Raw genomic sequence first — 21,680 nt, forward strand, 5'->3', positions numbered from 1 at the left:
GCTTTGCAGTCCAGTAAAGTGAACCACTTTTCACATTAAGCCTTTCCTCTGCAACGACAAGCCTCGAACAGATGTCTCCCACTCAGGCCGCTCTGCCTCCTTATTCCGACCTGGGCTAGTTTTACAGCTGGGTGGGACTGGCTGGGATTTGGTCTGGGCCAAGGAACAGACATGAAGCGTCTGGACTACACCCAGAACAGAGAGAAATGGTCAGGTCTCCAGCCAGACTCCCCATTCTCCAGCAGCTGTGAGGTCAACAACAGTGACTGGCCATGTCCGAGAGAGGTGCCCTGTCTGTTGGTCAAGCCCCCAGACGGGCACCACAGGAGTGTGTGCGTGTTTGCGTGTGTGTCGAGGCTGCCCCCGCCCGGCCTGTGAGACAAAGCTTCCTCTGTCTAGCACACACACTGGACCTTCTCACTGCGCTGCCCAGTGCCCACTCATGACGAGGTTGGGGGAACAGGGAGTGGCACATGGAAGAAAAAAAACAGGGTGACCGCAAAACTGCGCCCCACAGGAGAGGCTTAGTGAGAGCGCTCTAACACACATACACACACCTCGAAAGGGCCTCACACAGGTTTGAATTCACACAGATACACACACTCATTCACTTACTACTAACTGCTCCAGGCAGGCTAAAACAGCATGTGCAAGGTTGAGCTCAACCTTGAGATAGAAAATGACCACCAGTTCCCCTCCCCTCACCCCTGTCCTACATGCAGTACAGGCAGGGTGCTGAGCAGGGAACCTCTTCTCCACAGATGCCAGACAATCTGCCCCGTTGCTGTCAAAGCCATACATGATTGTTTTGTGTTATTATTCTGCCCTTAGAAAAATGTTCATGAGGCGATTCAGGAGTAGTCAATGCGGGAGTTTTTCTCATTAGTAGATGGGCCTATATTCCCTTGGCACGTTGATTTGCCATTGGAACTACTCAGCACAGTGAATGCAATGCTGTCGATTTCAGCAACTACTTGGCTGGTTGCTCCGGAAAAAACTAAATAAAATCAAAGCACATTAATCTCAGTCGGGGAGGAGAGGTACATTTTGACAGGTGGTTGGTGCAGAGCGGGGCCTCAGAGGACCGTTAATATGGAGCGCTAGCTAAAAGACCCCGACACCTATAAAAGATTCCCTTTATTGATAGACTGGCGATGTACAACAGGGGCCATCTGTTTCTCATCAGGGAGCGGCACTGTCACAGGGTCTGATGGAGAGAGGACGTCAGCCCCGAGAGGACGAGCAACAGCTTATAGTGGTAACACTACACAGTCTGCCTGAGAGGAGGAGAGGGATATCAAGGGAAGGGGTGAGGGGAGAAGTGGGAAGACAGGAGGACAGGATCGATAAGAGAAGAGGAGAATGGAGAGGTGAAAAGAGCAGGGGGGGGGGGGGGGAATCAGGAAAGAGGGAACAGAGAGGTCTGGGGGGGGTGTCAGCGTGATATAGTGACAGCACCGTGGCATGGTCAGTGAAGTGCATGGCCGAGAACGGGGCACAGCTTGCATTTAGTCAGCAGCCTGCACACAGTCTCACTGGCACAGCCAAATCATGACACAGCCCTACTAATGAACACGACTGGACTGACTGTGTGAACACTGCGCCTGCCTGCCTGCCTTCCACACAGCTTGGGTCATCAGTATTCTGAACCAGGGATACTACCAGATAACTGCTCCTTTCATCGCTCTTGGGCCTCAACACTTTTTCACAGTGTAAAAAAAACTGTTTGAGAGAAGAATGTCCATTCATACCCTTTCAAAACCCTTTCCGCAGAGAGACCTTGACCAATTCAAAATGTTGAGGTACAGAATACATGTTTGTTGTAAAGATGATCCCAACGTCTGGTGTGCTGTACTCTAGTAACTAGCGCCCTAAGCTACAAAACACGATGCTCACTCATAGCATTGATTCAATCATGAGCATATCTCGCCATCCAGCCCAGTGGAAAGACTAATGTCTGGTTGTGCTTGTGGCGTTGGCTAAGCCACTCCGCTCTGTCATATCTCAACAACAAAAGGGTGTTGAGTTAATTATCAGGTGGCACATGTCGTCAGCCATTTCCTGTCTCATTCAGGAAGTACTTTCCCTTTGTCACCAGACAACCTTTCCATCTGTTTTTTTGAGGTAAAAACAAAACGTCTGTGTCAATTTCAAGTTCAGACCACCAACTCTCCTCAGCAAGCTTCTCTCTGTTCCTCGCCAGGTGTTGAAATGAGAGGAGGAGGCGTTGAGGTCTAGAGGAGAAGGAAGAGACGTACCGTTCGATAAGGCCTGCTGGAGCTCTGTGTCTGATATCACACAGCTCCTGTCCTTGTCCACTCTGGGGAGGAAACACACAATTAGATACAGACAGGCAGACTGTATCAAACACACAATGCAGCCCAGCTGAAACCCTACCGGTGCTACGCTGTAAGCCCCTTGTCAGGATCTAAACACTCCATTCAATGGGAGTGTGTGGGCTGGGCTAGGGACAGGACGATGACTTGTGGGGATGGTGGATGGTGCTCGTTTTACACTCGCCACCATCCCCAACATCACAGATCAGTGAAAAGTGAAACCAAAACTAGCCAACATGTTTAACATGACAAGCATAGAAGTTGGGTACCGTACAGCACAAACAGATCTGGGATCAGGCTAGCTAATACTGTATATTGAGTGCAATGCCAAAGAAAGGAGACTTCAGATACTTTCTTCATCAAGAGAAAATAGATCAGAGATGCAATAAACTGTTTTGCTTTGAATTTACAATACACATAAATATCTTATTGCCTTCTATTGTACAATCTCAGAACCCACTGCCTTTCAGTATAAAGCTATGCGCTAGGCCATCTGTTATAGAAGTGTAACATCACAAACTAATTAGCCTAATTTTTTAAATCGTGTTCCAATTGAATACGATTAGAATGGTACAGTCGTTCTGTTTAGACGTGGGAGACGTTTTGTGAGAGTTGAACATTAACACAAATTAGAGGCCTTGCCTTCCAGTTCTGGAATAACCTCTTCTGTGAAATGTAGCACAATCCTCCAATGACTCACATGTTCCTTAGCAACCTCCCCAGACCAACCTACCAACAACACACCAACCCAACTGCAGGCCACATAGAAATACAAAACCTGACTTTCCATGAAGGCACGCTTTGTGACTTCCTCCAGAATGAAAGAAATGGAGTGCTTGGTCACACGGGGGACGTACCTAACCTTAACCAAACACTTTTAGAGTAGAGTCTGTGCTGTGCGTGTGTGTGTCTCACTGCTCAATCTCACTTACTTTGTTACCCCTCCTCAGGTTTGACTTACCTCACTGGGTTTTACATCAAATTAGGTGAATTGAAAGTGCGTCATTAAAATTCATTTCCCTGGCCTGAAGCAGAACCATCATCCCATTTTCTGAATGGTGCTCAGAACAAATCCCAAACATTAGTTGTACACATTAGTACTACAAGCAGCACAGCAGCCATTGGAATCGTAACATTTCACCAGCCTGTCTCAGTTTTTCCTATGGAGCTATTCAAGTTATGACATGCCTGGCGGAACTTAGTTTTCCAGTCAAATGGTTTAGCAGCTTATCTCATGCTGCCTCTCATGGTAGGGGGAAGTGGAGGTAGCTCTTCTGAACACAAAGCCGATTTTCAGACAAAATTATCCTAAACATGTGTTTACTCACTGACGGCAGACAGTGTAAGCAATTGTTTGTCTTGTCACGTATCAGATGTTGATCTATGCCTAGATGGCTCCTTTGCTGTTCTACTCTAGGCTATGTATTTGGCTGTGTTTACACAGAGTCCAATTCTGATCCTTTTTTCACCAATGGGTCTTTTGACCAATCAGATCAGCTCTGAAAACAATCTGATGTGAAAAGTTCTGATGTGATTGGTCAAAAGATTAGAATTGGGTAGCCTGTGTAAACTCAAGCCTTTTTGGCCTACATTTGACATGCCAGTGTAATAACACATGACCATGGACTAGTGAGTTTTGTTTAGGTCTAGTGACTACTTGTTTGTCATGGGATCATGTCATGGAATCTAATGATCATATAGGCAGAGTGGAAAAGGATCATTCTATGACTCAAGCCTAACAAAATGCTAAGAAAAGCACCAGGTTGCTGGTGACTAATGGATTTCCACTTTGACAACTCGAGTCATATGACCCAGAGTTCCAGCCCCAGTGTGTTGCTTCAGCTCAGGCTAGGTACACCTCTGAAGTGTGGAGTGTGTGGAATACTGATAGACAGATAAGACCAAGTTTTCTAGGTTTTGCCTCCTTATAAATTATTCTCCAAAGTGTTTTGTGTTTTACAAAGTGTTTTGCTGCCTGCAGCATTTTAATGTTGTGAGAAAGCAGAGCACCATGGATCCTCTGCAGTATTACATAACTCAATACCAGGGACTAACATGAAGCGAGACATCTCACTCACTCCTTTCTTCTGGTTGATATACAGTCAATGAACTAAGAAGACCAGGCCCAGCTGATAAGGCATTGGTGAATATGGGAGAACCACCCATTTAACAGACCGGTGACAATTTTTTCAGAAACGGTCATGAGTGGGACATCTTCATTTATCAACCATATTTGTCAATACTACAGATAGGGGAAATTAGATCTTCCCTCTCTTTCTACAACGTTTTGCCAGCTATTGTCAGTTTTAAGTAGTGGTAGATTGTCATGTCTGCTCTCTTGTCAGTCCCTGTAAAATAAAGTGTATTCAAAACTAATTGAATAGAATAACGGACCAACACAATAGAAACAGATAGCTAATTAAAATGATCTCATAATTTACTAACGTTACATGACTGACATTGATCATATCTACGCCCTATACTGGTTGTAACTGGTAACTGTATAGAATACAATTAAAAAAACAAGGCATTGTATGTGTGTGGTAGGAAAATGTCATATGCAAAAGTAAATAGAAAACTGACAGGCAAAATAAATCCTGATATTTGAATTTCTTAAAGAAAAACAAAAAATAAGTATTTCAAATGTAATCACCGAACCACGGCTATAATACTAAGACAAAAATAATAACTTTTTATGCATACCGAACATAAACTGCTATAGTATTATAATCTCTGCCCATTATGCCCTGTGGCAGCAGTTTTCAAAATGAAGCTCAAATCAATGCGGAGTACCGTTATTTCGATAGCCACGAAAGACGTCTTTCCACTCACCTCTGAAATATATTCCAAAGAAAACCTTGATCCGGCGCCGGTTGTTGTTGAGGTTGTCCTCTATACGGACTACCTGTATGATATGCCATTTTAAAAGCTTTTTAATTGGTGTTGTGAAAAATATGTGTACCCTGTACTCGTTTCAATCTGACACTGACATTCTCCGCGCAGAGGCGTGGCATCTAACTCACCACTTCCCGTAAGAAAATTTGGAAACGTCATAGGGCTACCTCCTTAGTGGGTGACTCCACTTTCACTCTTTTCACGCCACTTCAATACAAAGTGATTAACGTCGCAGGTTATGAGAGTAATAAAAAGTCACTTCGGTATCGAAGTGGCGTGAAAAGAGTTTCCCACTTCCACACGTTTTTGATTGGTCTTCTGCCCGGCCAAATGATTTACCAAAGCTTTCTGGTGTGAAATTCTAAATCACGTTATTGCACGAGACGCACTACAGGTTAGACTGCATGTTCTCCCTCACAGCAGTTTCTAAAGAAGCGACCTAATTAAACGTTTGAGTTTTAAATGATTTCCAACATAATCTGATGTTCACTTAGCTAGAACTAAAACATGTTCAGCCTACCATCTACCGCTACTATATTATCTAAATTACAGACTGATGTGTTTATCAGATCCATGTATTCATTCTCTAGCTATCTAATCTTTTTGGACTACTGCACTCTCCATGATTGGTCAAAAACCTAAACGTCATCAAGCTAGCTACGTTTGGCGCGAATTTCGATAACGCTGCTCTCTGAGGAGAATCTGCCTGTAACGTTAGCTGTCTAGCAGCTGACATCAACCCTTTTATTGATCAATCTGATCTTTTTACGTTCTACACACCAAATTGCAAAACAGTATTTCTGCATGAATTGAGGAAAGATGTTTTACTATCCAAACGTTCTTCAGAGGCACACCGGTTGCTTTTCCACTATTTGGTGAGTTGCTCTCTAGCATTAGCTAGCTAGCTAATATTAGCTAGGCTAGCATCCTCTTAGGCTGAGTTTAATATTTTGTAGCTTGTGAATCTCAGTCAATGTAATGTGAGTATGCCATCATCATCAGTGACCTTTCCATTTCTGGTATTGTCATGCTGTTTTGTTTCTGTGTTTTAGGTTGGCTGCCACCAAAGGGATCAGGATAACACGCAGAGAGCTTCTGAGGGTCAACGTTGGGCGGACATGGTAACCACAATCCTTCTCCCTTTCTATGTCTGAGGGAAAATATTATGTCAAGTGATCAACCCATGGTCCCTGCTTAGCTAGTCCCTGCCCCAGTATCTCTGCGTTAGAGATGTCAACTATGAAGTGTCTCCTCCCTAACACCCATGAAGCTCCGATTCAAACTCCCACGCATTAACGTTATAATGTAAAAATGTTTTTAAAAAACTCACAAAATATGGTGTTTGTGCCATGGCCATACACATCATTTGTGAATGTGATAGTAATCTGATGTCAATCATGTAGCTATGGTGGTGTATTTGCAGTGAGGACATCATGGATTACGTGACGGTCCAGGTGGCTCCACTCTGCCCTGGTCTCCCTCGGCCTCGCTTCTCCCTCTACCTGTCCTCCCAGCTGCAGTATGGGGTGGTTATCGTCTACCACCGCCAGTGTGGTTTCCTTCTGGGTGAGAGAGAGGGGAAGGATTAAAGTAAAGGGCATACAGAGATTACAGACTAACGCCATGTAAAGAGATGCTTGTCGAAATAGTCCGGTAATCAGAGACACTATATCAGGTCTAATGGCAAGACAAGCTACAGGACCAAGGACACTGATTGAACTGAAATGCAGCCTACCAGTTACTCTCCATCCATACACACTCATTGATACAACCTGAGACAATAAAGTATACAACCACATTGTTGCTAGAGGTCGAAATGAATGATTACGCTTAGATATACTCACTTATCATAACAGGCAACTCGATAGTCTGATATAGCCTCCTAAGCAGCCAGACATAAATCATGCTAACAGATACACAGATCCACTATCATATCGTGTTCAGGGTCACCAGCTTGTACAGAACCATGTGTTCAGAACCGCAGCTGTCCAGTCAGGAGGATGTATTTGTATGTATGCATGCCATGGCAGGTAGCCTAGCGGTTAAGAGCGTTGAGGTTGCTGGTTTGAATCCCAGAGCCAACTACGTGAAAAATCTGTTTAAGTGCCCTTGAGCAAGGCACATAACCCTAATTGCTTATGGATAAGAATGTCTGCTAAATTACCTCACCGCAAACTTTTTCTCCTTCCTTTTAGAGGAGATCCAGCAGACCATTGAGCGCCTGGTACGCTCTGAGAGACACGCACGCATCGACCTGGCTGACCCTGACAGGTGAAAAAACACACAAACCATTACCCGTATGTCCCATACACACATGCCCCCTTGAGTTGTCAGATATAACTGTCACACATACACTGAGTGTACAAAACATTAAGAACACCTTCCTAATATTTAGTTGCACCCCCTTTTGCCCTCAGAAAACCTCAATTCGTTGGGGCGTGTCGAAAGAGTTCCACGGGGATGCTGGCCCATGTTGACTCTAATGCTCCCACAGTTGTCTAGTTGGTTGGATGTCCTTTGGGTGTTCGATCATTCTTGATACACACGGGAAACTGTTGAGCGTGAAAAACCCAGTAGCGTTGCAGCTCTTGACACACCGGTGCGCCTGGTGCCTACTACCATACCCCGTTCAAAGGAACTTCAATCAGTGTAGATGAAGGGGAGGAGACACTAAAAAGGAGTTTTAATCCTTGAGACAATTGAGACATGGATTAAGTATTTGTGCCATTGAGGGTGAATGGGCATAACAAAAGATTTAAGTGGATTTAACAAATTACATCAATAAGGGATCATAGCTTTCAGCTGGATTCACCCAGTCAGTCTATGTAATGGAAAGATCAGGTGTTCTTAATGTTTTGTACACTCCGTGTATATTGACAATAATAATGGATTGGATTTATGTACTGTTTTTTTTATTAGGTCAAAAGGTACTGTACATTGTGTACATTGTATGGCGTTCACCACCAATGTGTCGCCTGGGTGATTCATGTCAGCCGTTTTGTAGCCATGTTGTAGTAATAACATTAGCACCCTTCCCTCCCCAGACAAGCCCCAAATGTCCCAGACTCCCTGTTCCTGCTGGAGGAGGCCGAGGGGGCACAGGACCCCTTCTTTGGGGTGATGGGCTTTGAGCACCTGCTGCCTAGTCCCTATAGAATCCCTCAGGTATACAACCATTTCTACACAATTTTTACCTAGTTAACACATTTCCAACGGTATGTCACTACAAAAATATGTAACCTCCATACGGCCACAGTCAATTCCTATGTACACAAAGTACACAAAACACCTTTTCAAGACACACATTTAACTTTACCCTCATTGAGTCACCTTGTGAGTTGATAATGTATTTATTGATTGAACACCGTTCTAACAACACTCCCTCTGTGTGTCTCGTTCATTTCCAGCCATGGCAGCTGATGGAGAGCATGACTCCAGAGCGCCCCATAGGGGCCAGTCCTGGAACTGCACCAGAGGACGGAGGTGAGACTGAGTGACAGTCTTATTTGGGATGGAAAATCCTCAGCAACAAATCTGCATTACTAATGTTTGTTGCCCTCTGTCTCTCACTCTCAGGTTTCAAATCCCCTCCTGATGCCATTACCCTGAAAGAGAAGGAGCAGCTTGTCATCGTTGCTGCTGAGGTGACCTGAATATAGTGTTGTAATATACTGATAAAAGGACATAGAAAGGCTATTGTGTATATTTATAAACCTTTACTCACTTTGCCTATTAAGAGACCATGTGAACACAACAAGGAATTTGGATCCAAAAGGATCTTTCCTGAGCTCTCAATCGTTCCTGAAGTTGAACTCAGTCTCCCTCTGCCCTTCTCTCCATAAAGTTTGAAGGAGCTGAGCTTCCTGAAGCCACTGGCAAAGAGATTGACATGCTTCTGGAGCAGCAGGACCAATTCCATGACGGTGAGAGAAGAGAGGGAGAGTAAAGAATAGAGCCCTGCACATGCCTGCAACGTTCAGGCCCAATTGCTTCTGCCAAATTAAAGGCCTTGCCGAACCTGAAATCAGAAATAACTTCCTTCATTATTATCCATTAGCTGCTGGTCTCTGTATGTCCTCCCCTCCCTGGGCTAGTGGTGCGCGTTTCAGCAGTTTATTCACCTGCAGTTGCTAATAACACATCCACAACCGCCCGACTACACAGTGCCTTCAGAAAGTATTCACACCCCTTGACTTTTTCCACATTTTGTTGTGTTACAGCCTGAACATTTCAAATTGATACAATTTAGAGTTTTTGGTCCCTGGCCTACACACAATAAATACCCCATAATGTCAAAGTAGAATTATCTTATTTGACATTTTTACAAATTAATCAAAAATGAAAAGCTGAAATGTCTTGAGTCAATAAGTATTCAACCCCTTAAGTTCAGGAGTAAAAATGTGCTTAACGAGTCACGTAAGTTGCATGGACTCACTCTGTGTGCAATAATAGTGTTTAGCCACAAAAGACCAGGGAGTTTTTTTTAATGCCTCGCAAAGAAGGGCACTTATTGGTAGGGAGATATAACACTATACCGGTCCATTGACCAGATTGGTGCACATTCAACAAATATGATTTAACAAAGTGGATATTCGTCAAATCTGTCATGATTTATGTATTGTAACAGGCCTACAATGTGGTAACTTAAGTCCAATTTGGATATATTTGGCTGTTTTCGATGCTGGTTAGCATAGCTAGCATATGGAATTGGTGGTGGTAGTCAGTTGTTTTTAACTGTAATGCAGTTAGTTGATTGGTGACGATGACATGAACAAGTGTTGGGGTTGACATCCATACAAACATTACACTCAGATTTTTACCTCAATATGAAATACACATATAAATAATAGACTAAATGTAGGCACATTTTGCTTGGGGGCAATGAGGATATTCAGGATCTTTCCCCCACGTGTTTCCATGGCAATTATATTGTGTTGGTCAAGTTTGATTTACCTTTTTACCACATCAATCACTACCCTGCATCCGCTCTGCTGCTAGTCTGCCTGTATAGTATCCATAGCAACGGCTCCGCTTTGGGCTGCTCAATGGCGAGATGCAAAAGAGCAGTTAGCGAGCTACTTTTCATCACTTTAAACTCCGGAACATTCTTATTTTCCGTTAAATAATCTCTCTTGTCGACTCGGACAATGGTCACCACGTTATGGTCTTAGTAAGATATGAGATAGGCTACTGTGCAACAGCATAAGCAAATTGCTCAGACCGTACCCTAGTAATTGATGAAAAAACAGGCCTTTGTAACATATTAGAACCCGTAAGACCAATAATGAAAGGGAAATAAGTGAGTAAATATACGTTTGCGTAAACTGGTGTGTGTGTGTTGTACAGAGCTAGAAGAGAGGGAAAGGGAGAGAGAGGGAGAGAGAACCAGGGACATGGAGTCAGGCATGACCTCCATTGACCAGTAAGTTATATGGAATAATCATGTTTTCTGACAGGGCAGGTCACCTTGATCTTCTATTATCTTCCCATGTCTTTTTTAAAACGTACTCTTTGTTGTATTGTTTTTCTTTCTCTCTGTGTGTGTGTGTGTGTGTGTCTCCAGGCTGAAGGTGTCGGTGGTGGTGGGGGACAGTGTGTGGCTGCTGGACGAGGAGACCGGCCTGCCCATGGAGGTGCCTTTAGAAGTCATTCCCATGGAGATGACCCCCCCTCCTCAGGTGGCCATGCCCTCTGCCCCAGATACCTCCGAGAGAGCGGGGGAGTCAGAGAGTCAGTCAGAGAGGGGGACGGAGAAAGCGGCAGAAAGTTCCTGTGGCGAGGTTTGTGTGTGTGTGTTCACACTGTTCTGTGTGTGACTCATCATGAGGACTCAGGAATCCAAGCATCCGTATGAACAAGATATTTCTGTCCTATATTTTCTCCTGCCAATTGTGTGGGTGTGTACAGGCTCCTCTCAGTTTGATCTATCCATTACCCTCCCATCTGCTGTCTTCCTCTCTGTTCTTGCCTCTCTCATCCCTCTCTCATCATCCCAGCTCCCCCATATAGATGCTCCTCCTCCTATGAGGCGGGGTCGCAGGCGCCAGCTCATCTTTGCAGACCCTCAGGTGCAGATCTCCCAGGATACCATGCGGGTGCAGATCGAGGACACTAAGGCTGAGACTCTGCTCCTGGTAAAACTCAAGCCTTCCACTACTTATCCTTCACTAATCTTACCAGAGTTGTGTTCATTACGGCATGCAACAGTAATGTTTTAAAGGGTTTGCAACTGGAAACAAAAATGTAAGTTTCTTATTGGACAGGTCCAGGTAGTCCCTCCCTGTTTCAGTGGGTTTTCTTCCATTTGGTGCCTGATGAACACCACCCACATCAGTGATTACTTCAAAGAAAATTAGGATATAATCGTATTCTCATTGCTTTGTTCTGTGCCTCCTCCTCAGTCTCAGGTGCTGATAAACTTTCCTGCCCAGAAGAAGCTCCTCCCAGCAGAGCTCTACACTGCCCCTTCTGGCTGTGAGTATATGACTCCTTTCCTGAGATGGTAGTAATATGGTCATTTAGTAGATGTTTTGCTTCAGCCAGCAGCATACCACCCTGCATACCACTGCTGGCTTACTTCTGAAGCTAAGCAGGGTTGGTCCTGGTCAGTTCCTGGATGGGAGACCAGATGCTGCTGGAAGTGGTGTTGGAGGGCCAGTAGGAGGCCCTCTTTCATCTGGTCTAAAAAAATATCCCAATGCCCTAGGGCAGTGATTGGGGACACTGCCCTGTGTAGGGTGCCGTCTTTCGGATGGGACGTTAAACGGGTGTCCTGACTCTCTGAGGTCATTAAAGATCCCAATGCACTTATCGTAAGAGTAGGGGTGTTAACCCCGGTGTCCTGGCTAAATTCCCAATCTGGCCCTCAAACCATCACAGTCACCTAATAATCCCCAGTTTACAATTGGCTCATTCATCCCCCTCCTCTCCCCTGTAACTATTCCCCAGGTCGTTGCTGCAAATGAGAACGTGTTCAGTCAACTTACCTGGTAAAATAACAGATACATTTTAAAAAATCTAAGCAACTCATAGTTCTTATATAGTAGTACAGTATGTGTATGAATCCAATGTAGCATTCAAACCCATAACCTGGATGTTGCCAGCACCTTGCTCCAACCAACGGAGCCACCTCACAACTGCCACACCATGAGGTTATAATGATGATTTCACTGAGTCTTTTCTCTCTCTTTCCTCGACGCAGCTCTACTGCACCCTGACCTCCTGTTGCTATGGAAACAGTGCGCCGTCCTCACTACGCTTCCTCGCACCGGGGAGAGAGGCAGAGAGGAGAAGACTGAGGAGGAGGGCAGCTCCGAGATGGAGAGAGTGAGGATAGAGGTGGAGAGGAAGAGGATGGACTCTAGCATGCGAGAGGTGAGCGGATCTACAGTACCAGTCAAAAGTTTGGAGGCACCCACTCATTCCAGGGTTTTTCTTCTATTTTCTGCATTGTAAAATAATAGTGAAGACATCAAAAATATGAAATAACACATATGGAATCATGTAGTAACCAAATAATCGTTCTAAATATTGAGAGTCTTCAAAGTAGCCACCCTTTGCCTTGATGACAGCTTTGCACACGCTTGGCATTCTCTCAACCAGCTTCGTGAGGTAGTTACCTGGAATAGATTTCAATTAACAGGTGTGCCTTGTTAAAAGTGGAATTTCTTTCCTCAATGCATTTTAGCTATTCATTTGTGTTGTGGGAAGGTAGGGCAGTATACAGACGATAGCCCTGTATGGTAAAATACCAACTCCATATTATGTCAAGAACAGCTCAAATAAGCAAAGAGAAACGACAGTCCATCATTACTTTAAGACATCTAAAGTTTCTTTAGTGCAGCAAAAACGATCAAGCTCTATGATGAAACTGGCTCTCATGAGGACCGCCACAAGAAAGGAAGACCGAGTTACTTCTGCTGCAGAGGATAAGTTCATTGGAGTTACCAGCCTCAGAAATTGCAGCCCAAATAAATGCTTCATAGTTCAAGTAACAGACACATCTCAACATCCGCTATTCAGAGGAGACTATGTGAATCAGGCCTTCATGGTCGAATTGCTGCAAAGAAACCACTACTAAAGGACACCAATAATAAGAAGAGACTTGCTTGGGCCAAGAAACAGGAGCAATGGACATTTGACCGGTGGACTGATGAGTCCAAATTTGAGATTTTTGGTTCCAATCGCCATGTCTTTGTGAAACGCAGAGTAAGTGAACGGATGATCTCCGCATGTGTAGTTCCCACCGTGACGCATGGAGGAGGGGGTGTGATGGTGCTTTGCTGGTGACACTGATTTATTTAGAATTTAAGGCACACTTAAACAACATGGCAACCACAGCATTCTGCAGTGATACGCCATCCCATCTGGTTTGCGCTAGGTGGAACTATTAATTCGTTTTTCAACAGGACAATGACCCAACTCACCTCCAGGCTGTGTAAGGGCTATTTGACCAAGAAGGAGAGTGATGGAGTGCTGCATCAGATGACCTGGCCTCCACAATCACTCAGACCTCAACCCAATTGAGATGGTTTGGGATGAGTTGGACTGCAGGGTGAAGTTTGACACCATATTCTTCTAAATGACCAATGCCGTCAGGGGACACTTGAGCAGGACATTTGTAAGCAGTAATTTACATAATAAAGACTTGTGGGTGAATTCAAATGTACCCAAGGGAGAAGTTGAATAAGACAGTGAATACTGTTAATAATATCTCAAATGACTCAGAGAGCCTGGAATAACAGCATCTAGTCTACACTGCTTCGTTTTTCATGTATACAGACAGTTCAGAAATGTCTGAAGTCTAGATGACTGTCTTTTCTCTCCTCTTGTATCCCCAGATCCCACGAGAGTTGCTGAAATCAGGAGGAACAGCCCCATCTGAAGCATCAGGTCAAACATTGTTTTCCTGTCAGTTACTTGAAATTATAAAATGACGCCCACAGGACTAGAATAAGATTCTACTTCTATGATGATGCCATTGAAATGTACATACAATCATTTTACCGCAGTAGTGTAAAGTACATAAGTAAAAATACTTTAAAGTACTACTTAAGTAGTTTTTTGGGGGTATCTGTACTTTTATTTTACTATTTCTATTTTTTTTACAACTTTTACTTCACTACATTTTCCCTAAGACCCAAAAGTACTCGTTACATTTTGAATGCTTAGCAGGACAGGAAAATTGTCCAATTCACACACTCATCAAGAGAGCATCCCTGGTCATCTCTACTGCCTCTGATCTGGCAGACTCACTAAACATAAATGCTTATTTTGTAAATTATGTCTGAGTGTTGGAGTCTGCCCCTGGGTATTCGTGTGTGTGTGTGTGTGTGTGTGTGTGTATATGTGTATATATATATATATATTTTTTTTTATCAATCTGGTTTGCTTAATATAAAGACTTAAAAATGATTTATACTTTTACTTGTGATACTTAAGTATACTTTAGCAATTACATTTACTTTTGATACTTAAGTTTATTTAAAACCAAATACCTTTAGACTTTTACTCAAGTTGTATAGTACTGGGTGACTTTGACTTGAGTCATTTTCTTTACCTTTTCTCAAGTATGAGAATTGGGTACTTTTTCCACCACTGCTTTACTGTTGCATTTTGATATCTGTTTGTGTTCTATGTTTTCAGCCGAGGTTCTTCTAGACGTGTCCAGAGAGGACAAATCCCTCGAGCAGATCACCCCTGTCAGCAGATGGTGATATGTGTATATATATGTATTTTATATATATGTATGTGTGTGTATATACAGTGGGGAGAACAAGTATTTGATACACTGCCGATTTTGCAGGTTTTCCTACTTACAAAGCATGTAGATGTCTGTAATTTTTATCATAGGTATACTTCAACTGTGAGAGACGGAATCTAAAACAAAAATCCAGAAAATCACATTGTATGATTTTTAAGTAATTAATTAGCATTTTATTGCATGATATTTGATAACCTACCAACCAGTAAGAATTCTGGCTCTCACAGACCTCTTAGTTTTTCTTTAAGAAGCCCTCCTGTTCTCCACTCATTACCTGTATTAACTGCACCTGTTTGAACTCGTTACCTGTATAAAAGACACCTGTCCACACACTCAATCAAACAGACTCCAACCTCTCCACAATGGCCAAGACCAGAGAGCTGTGTAAAGACATCAGGGTTAAATTGTAGACCTGCACAAGGCTGGGATGGGCTACAGGACAAAAGGCAAGCAGCTTGGTGAGAAGGCAACAACTGTTGGTGCAATTATTAGAAAATGGAAGAAGTTCAAGATGACGGTCAATCACCCTCGGTCTGGGGCTCCATGAAAGATCTCACCTCGTGGGGCATCAATGATCAGGAGGAAGGTGAGGGATCAGCCCAGAACTACACGGCAGGACCTGGTCAATGACCTGAAGAGAGCTGGGACCACAGTCTCAAAGAAAACCATTAGTAACACACTACGCCGTCATGGATTAAAATCCTGCAGCGCACGCAAGGTCCCCCTGCTCAAGCCAGTGCATGTCCAGGCCCGTCTGAAGTTTGCCAATGACCATCTGGATGATCCAGAGGAGGAATGGGAGAAGGTCATGTGGTCTGATGAGACAAAAATAGAGCTTTTTGGTCTAAACTCCACTCGCTGTGTTTGGAGGAAGAAGAAGGATGAGTACAACCCCAAGAACACCATTCCAACCGTGAAGCATGGAGGTGGAAACATCATTCTTTGGGAATGCTTTTCTGCAAAGGGGACAGGACGACTGCACCGTATTGAGGGGAGGATGGATGGGGCCATGTATTGCGAGATCTTGGCCAACAACCTCCTTCCCTCAGTAAGAGCATTGAAGATGGGTCGTGGCTGGGTCTTCCAGCATGACAAGGACCCCAAAAAAACCACAGCCAGGGCAACTAAGGAGTGGCTTCGTAAGAAGCACCTCAAGGTCCTGGAGTGGCCTAGCCAGTCTCCAGACCTGAACCCAATAGAACATCTTTGGAGGGAGCTGAAAGTCCGTATTGTCCAGCGACAGCCCCGAAACCTGAAGGATCTGGAGAAGGTCTGTATGTGGGCCAAAATCCCTGCTGCAGTGTGTGCAAACCTGGTCAAGAACTACAGGAAATGTATGATCTCTGTAATTGCAAACAAAGGTTTCTGTGCCAAATATTAAGTTCTGCTTTTCTGATGTATCACATACTTATGTCATGCAATAAAATGCAAATTAATTACTTAAATCATACAATGTGATTTTCTGGATTTTTGTTTTAGATTCCGTCTCACAATTGAAGTGTACCTATGATAAAAATTAGACTTCTAAATGCTTTGTAAGTAGGAAAATCGGCAGTGTATCAAATACTTATTCTCCCCACTGTATGTATGTACATACATGTGTGTGTGTGTATACATACATACATACATACATACATACATACATACATACAGTGGGGCAAAAAAGTATTTAGTCAACCACCAATTGTGCAAGTTCTCCCACTTAAAAAGATGAGGCCTGTGATTTTCATCATAGGTACACTTCAACTATGACAGAGAAAATGAGGATAATTTTTTTTCCAGGAAATCACATTGTAGGATTTTTAATGAATTTAATTGCAAATGATGGTGGAAAATAAGTATTTGGTCAATAACAAATGTTTATCTCAATACTTTGTTATATACCCTTTGTTGGCAATGACAGAGGTCAAACGTTTTCTGTAAGTCTTCACAAGGTTTTCACACACTGTTGCTGGTATTTTGGCCCATTCCCCCATGCAGATCTCCTAGAGCAGTGATGTTTTGGGGCTGTTGCTTGGCAACACAGACTTTCAACTCCATCCAAAGATTTTCTATGTGGTTGAGATCTGGAGACTGGCTAGGCCACTCCAGGACCTTGAAATGCTTCTTACGAAACCACTCCTTCGTTGCCCGGGCGGTGTGTTTGGGAGTATTGTCATGCTGAAAGACCCAGCCACGTTTCATCTTCAATGCCCTTGCTGATGGAAGGAGGTTTTCACTCAAAATCTCACGATACATGGCCCCATTCATTCTTTCCTTTACACGGGTCAGTCGTCCTGGTCCCTTTGCAGAAAAACAGCCCCAAAGCATGATGTTTCCACCCCCATGCTTCACAGTAGGTATGGATGCAACTCAGCATTCTTTGTCCTCCTAACACGACGAGTTAAGTTTTTACCAAAAAGTTATATTTTGGTTTCATCTGACCATATGACATTCTCCCAATCTTCTTCTGGATCATCCAAATGCTCTCTAGCAAACTTCAGACGGGCCTGGACATGTACTGGCTTAAGTAGCGGGACACGTCTGGCACTGCAGGATTTGAGTCCCTTGCGGCGTAGTGTGTTACTGATGGTAGGCTTTGTTACTTTGTTCCCAGCTCTCTGCAGGTCATTCACTAGGTCCCCCCGTGTGGTTCTGGGATTTTTGCTCACCATTCTTGTGATCATTTTGACCACACGGGGTGAGATCTTGTGTGGAGCTCCAGATCGAGGGAGATTATCAGGGGTCGTATGTCTTCCATTTCCTAATAATTGCTCCCACAGTTGATTTCTTCAAACCAAGCTGCTTACCTATTGCAGATTCAGTCTTCCCAGCCTGGTGCAGGTCTACAATTTTGTTTCTGGTGTCCTTTGACAGCTCTTTGGTCTTGGCCATAGTGGAGATTGGAGTGTGACTGTTTGAGGTTGTGGACAGGTGTCTTTTATACTGATAACAAGTTCAAACAGGTGCCATTAATACAGGTAACGAGTGGAGGACAGAGGAGCCTCTTAAAGAAGAAGTTACAGGTCTGTGAGAGCCAGAAATCTTGCTTGTTTGTAGGTGACCAAATACTTATTTTCCACCATAATTTGCATATAAATTCATTAAAAATCCTACAATGTGATTTTCTGGATTATTTTTCTTCTCATTTTGTCTGTCATAGTTGAAGTGTACCTATGATGAAAATTACAGGCCTCTCATCTTTTTACGTGGGAGAACTTGCACAATTGGTGGCTGACTAAACACTTTTTTGCCCCACTGTACATACATACATACATACATATGTGAGTTAGTGAGAGAAAAAATAAGAGGATATATAGTTGTATCATTATGTAGTTGTCTGGGTCCTGGTTGGATAGCGCTGAGACTTTGCCCATTTCTATCCATAAGTGTCACTTTTAACTAATACTGACTGTTCAGGTCTCCTATGGAAGAAGCCCCAGTGCCTATGGAGGCTATAGAAGAGGAACATGTGGCTCTACCAGACAGAGAAGAGGAGACAGACGGTAGAGGGGTCACTGCAGAGGGCCTGTTGAGGTGTAGTATTACTAATCACCCATCTATCATCACTACCCTGCTATCTATTCTATCTATATCCTAACATTTACATTTGAGTCATTTAGCAGACACACTTATCCAGAGCAACCTAGCGTTAGTGCATTCATCTTAAGATAGCTAGGTGGGACAACCACATATCAGTCATAGAAAGTGGGGGGTTCGTCAAGTGCAATTGTGTTGGTTCAGGAATTTGATGGCAAAAGTGGGGAGGCCAGCCAACAGCTTCTAACTCAGTCATTACTGCACTACTATTCTATCTTCTTTATATCTATTCTCTCTAACTGAAACTCTAGGCAGTGTTTTTCACATGGCTATCATCTCCCTCTGCTCCTTTCAGTGTGGTGTCCTCGTACCTCCTGAGGTTTGGGAAAGTCACCTTTTACTCTCTGTTGCCCCTGGAGGCAGACCGCACTACTGCAGCCCACATTCTCTCCAAACTGCTAGGTGAGAGCTGACAGAGAGAACAGAGGAAAAATGGATATCACTTGTGGGGCTATATGCATGTATGCATTCCAATATTGTTTTACTTAACTAACAACATGCAGGTATTTTGTGTTGTGTTGTGATGGTCCAGAGCTGGTGTCTGCTGGGGACCTGGCTGTATGTCAGGCTGAACCCTACAGCCCCATCACCATCATCCCTGGACCACTCAGCACCGTGCAGGCCTGAGGAACACAGAGGATGTCTCCACCAGGGTTTGACTTGGACAGGATTTCACCTCAGCTGAGTACCGGCACCTCAAATGTTCTACTGCTTGAGCTCCTGTTCCTCTTATGGAATATTAGCTTAAAAGTATTGTGGAGCTCCTGCACCTAATTATAAACAGTACCCAGCACGAGCACCGGCACCTATTTCAGTCCAAGTTAAGCAGTGGTCTCCACAGGATGTGTGCTGCCATACTTTTATAACAGAGTAATAATGTTCATGTCCCAAATATCATTCGTACGAGATCATCACCTCAAACTGATTTGTAGGACACACCCAAAACGATGACCTCTTGGAGTTAACATTTTTTGTAACCTTTATAAGTGAAACCTTTTTATAAGAAGTGAAATTACTGAAGGGAAAAGCTTTTTTTATTCAAAGTTGGTATTTTTTAAATTAATCTATTGAATAGCGTATATATTTAATACTGTACCTAGCATATTTTTTTAATACTCATTTATTTGTCAATTGTCATACAAGTTGAAATTGTTGACAAAGTTTTTGTTTAACCTTTGGTGGTTTTTGTATCTTATCAATTGTGGTATGATGTTGCTCTGTTCTTACGTTGAAGCATTCATTCAATGTATTTTTTAAATAAAATGCATGTTTACTCATTATTAATAAGCCTCAAATGTAATTCTATCAAGTTAAAATACTGCCATTATCTCCCAGTCATTTGGGATCTACTCAATAGATAGTGTTGTCCAACGTGGACTCAATTTAAGACCATATCTGACTAACTTTGATTTGGGGATTAACTATCTCTTTAAATTTGTGGTCAATCAATGATATTACAGTGGGATAGCCTTGTAGTTTGCTACACTGATGTATTTTTGAGGAATAGGCTACAGGGGGCAGTAGAGGATCATGAACAAGTCAGTCACCAACTCACCAGCAGAGGTTTACTCTGGACTATGACCTCATTGCTCTCTCCTGGATTGAAGTCATTGTGCCTAGCTGGCATAATCATATCTGATCTCATGGCTGAATTACTCAATACAATTAACTGTTGGTTAGAAGGAGAGGGAGTTGTGCAACCTGTATCACACAGCACAAGTCTGTAGCCTCATGCTGCAATATGCAAAAGAGGCAGAGGTCAATGCTGTGGTATATGGGTTAATGGTGACCTCAGCCTGTTTCTCTGCTGAATGCAGATCAGACCAGAATAGGCGTGACGGAGTGTCCATGTTTGGGGAGCGAAGGCATGGCTGCTGGGCCAGATATTTAATGTTTCATGTTCTAGTTCTGAACTAAGGAAACTGACATTACTAGTGTAAACCCTTAACCAAGATAATTATTGGTTCCTTTATTTTACTAATTGTTTTTTTTAGATAAATTTACCATTTACTTTACATATTCAAAGGTGTTGGGTTAAATGTAGAAGACACATTTCAGTTGAATGCATTCCGTTGTACAACTGACTAGATATCCCCATCTCTTCCTGCTAAGGCCAAATGATCAACTCTGCCATTGTCACTTCAGAGGGCAGGGCACTGAAATGCATCAGAAATGAATCTCTGAAATGCCCTGACATTGGAAAACAATTATATGTCCATCTGTTGGGTTGTTGGTGTGGTAACTAGGTGATAGGTTTGTTGTGAAACCCTGGTATGTCGCATGGGTGTTAGTCCCCATCGCTGTACTGGGGACAGAACACACACACATGCATATAAGAATTATCAGGGGGAACAGTTTAACGCTTTTTTTTCATGCTTACAATGTGACACCACACTGCCAATATTAATCGATCCAGGCTCACTGGCAGAGAGATGGGGAGGCAGTGAGACAAGCTGATCGGAACAATCAGTTAGGGTCAAAATATTTACAAGCGGTCAGCCAAAGTCACTGCATATATAACAAATTAACTATGTTTAAAAAAGAAAAAAGGGCATTTTGAGATGAAGTGTGGTAACGTGCCCTTTTGACCCTACAGAAAGAGTTAGCTCTTAAGCATGTCAATTTGGTATGTAAAGAGGATCGCTAGGCTTTCACACACACACCAGGGAAATCATTTTGAACATTCTTTAAGTGCAGTCTTTGTATTTTGTTGCAAGCTTTGACCTACAATACATTCACCTTGAAACACTGACTGATACAGGTGATTCATAAAGTACTTTCAAGTACAACTTAAGTCATTTTTGGAGGGGTATCTGTACTTAACTATTCATATTTGACAACATACTTCACTACATTCCTATAGAAAATGTACTTTTACTCCATACATTTTGAATGCTTAGCAGGATGAGAAAATGGCCCAATTCACACACTTAAAGAGAACATCCATGGGCATCCCTACTGTCTCTGACCTGGTGGACTAATTAAACACAAATGCTTAATTTTAAAATTGTGTTGTAGTGGGCAATCCGTAAATTTAAATATATAATTTTGCGGTCTGGTTCGCTTAATATAAGCAATTTGAAATGATTTATACTTTTACTGTTGAT

General features: G+C 43.1%; 2 protein-coding genes across 7 annotated transcripts in view; one reads left to right on the plus strand and one right to left on the minus strand.

The window, feature by feature from the left end:
- pdcd6 (programmed cell death 6) overlaps positions 1–5,454 on the minus strand; it is an 8,392-nt gene extending 2,938 nt beyond the window's left edge. The window contains exons 1-2 of one of the 2 annotated variants that reach the window (XM_021562208.3): positions 5,169–5,454; positions 2,259–2,320 (exon numbers count right to left, since the gene is read on the minus strand). In XM_021562208.3, coding sequence (XP_021417883.1) covers positions 2,259–2,320; positions 5,169–5,257 — 151 coding nt within the window. In that variant the 5' untranslated portion in view covers positions 5,258–5,454. 2 annotated transcript variants of the gene reach the window in all.
- rec8b (REC8 meiotic recombination protein b) overlaps positions 1–19,857 on the plus strand; it is a 24,606-nt gene extending 4,749 nt beyond the window's left edge. Inside the window, exons 1-18 of one of the 5 annotated variants that reach the window (XM_090199552.1) lie at positions 5,438–6,106; positions 6,284–6,352; positions 6,655–6,797; positions 7,427–7,502; positions 8,276–8,396; positions 8,639–8,714; positions 8,808–8,875; positions 9,076–9,154; positions 10,578–10,653; positions 10,795–11,011; positions 11,228–11,365; positions 11,633–11,705; positions 12,433–12,605; positions 14,072–14,123; positions 14,877–14,943; positions 18,394–18,510; positions 18,869–18,975; positions 19,106–19,857. In XM_090199552.1, the coding sequence (XP_090055678.1) occupies positions 6,051–6,106; positions 6,284–6,352; positions 6,655–6,797; positions 7,427–7,502; positions 8,276–8,396; positions 8,639–8,714; positions 8,808–8,875; positions 9,076–9,154; positions 10,578–10,653; positions 10,795–11,011; positions 11,228–11,365; positions 11,633–11,705; positions 12,433–12,605; positions 14,072–14,123; positions 14,877–14,943; positions 18,394–18,510; positions 18,869–18,975; positions 19,106–19,200 (1,803 nt within the window). In that variant the 5' untranslated portion in view covers positions 5,438–6,050 and the 3' untranslated portion in view covers positions 19,201–19,857. Of the gene's footprint in view, positions 1–5,437; positions 6,107–6,283; positions 6,353–6,654; positions 6,798–7,426; positions 7,503–8,275; positions 8,397–8,638; positions 8,715–8,807; positions 8,876–9,075; positions 9,155–10,577; positions 10,654–10,794; positions 11,366–11,632; positions 11,706–12,432; positions 12,606–14,071; positions 14,124–14,876; positions 14,944–18,393; positions 18,511–18,868; positions 18,976–19,076 lie in introns of those variants that run through there. The other 4 variants (XM_021562659.3, XM_021562658.3, XM_021562660.3 and 1 more) reach the window with 4 other exon arrangements.
- Positions 19,858–21,680: the final 1,823 nt, after the last annotated feature.

Source organism: Oncorhynchus mykiss, chromosome 15 (assembly GCF_057628025.1).
Source record: "Oncorhynchus mykiss isolate SJ-2025 chromosome 15, ASM5762802v1, whole genome shotgun sequence".
Lineage (NCBI taxonomy): Eukaryota > Metazoa > Chordata > Actinopteri > Salmoniformes > Salmonidae > Oncorhynchus > Oncorhynchus mykiss.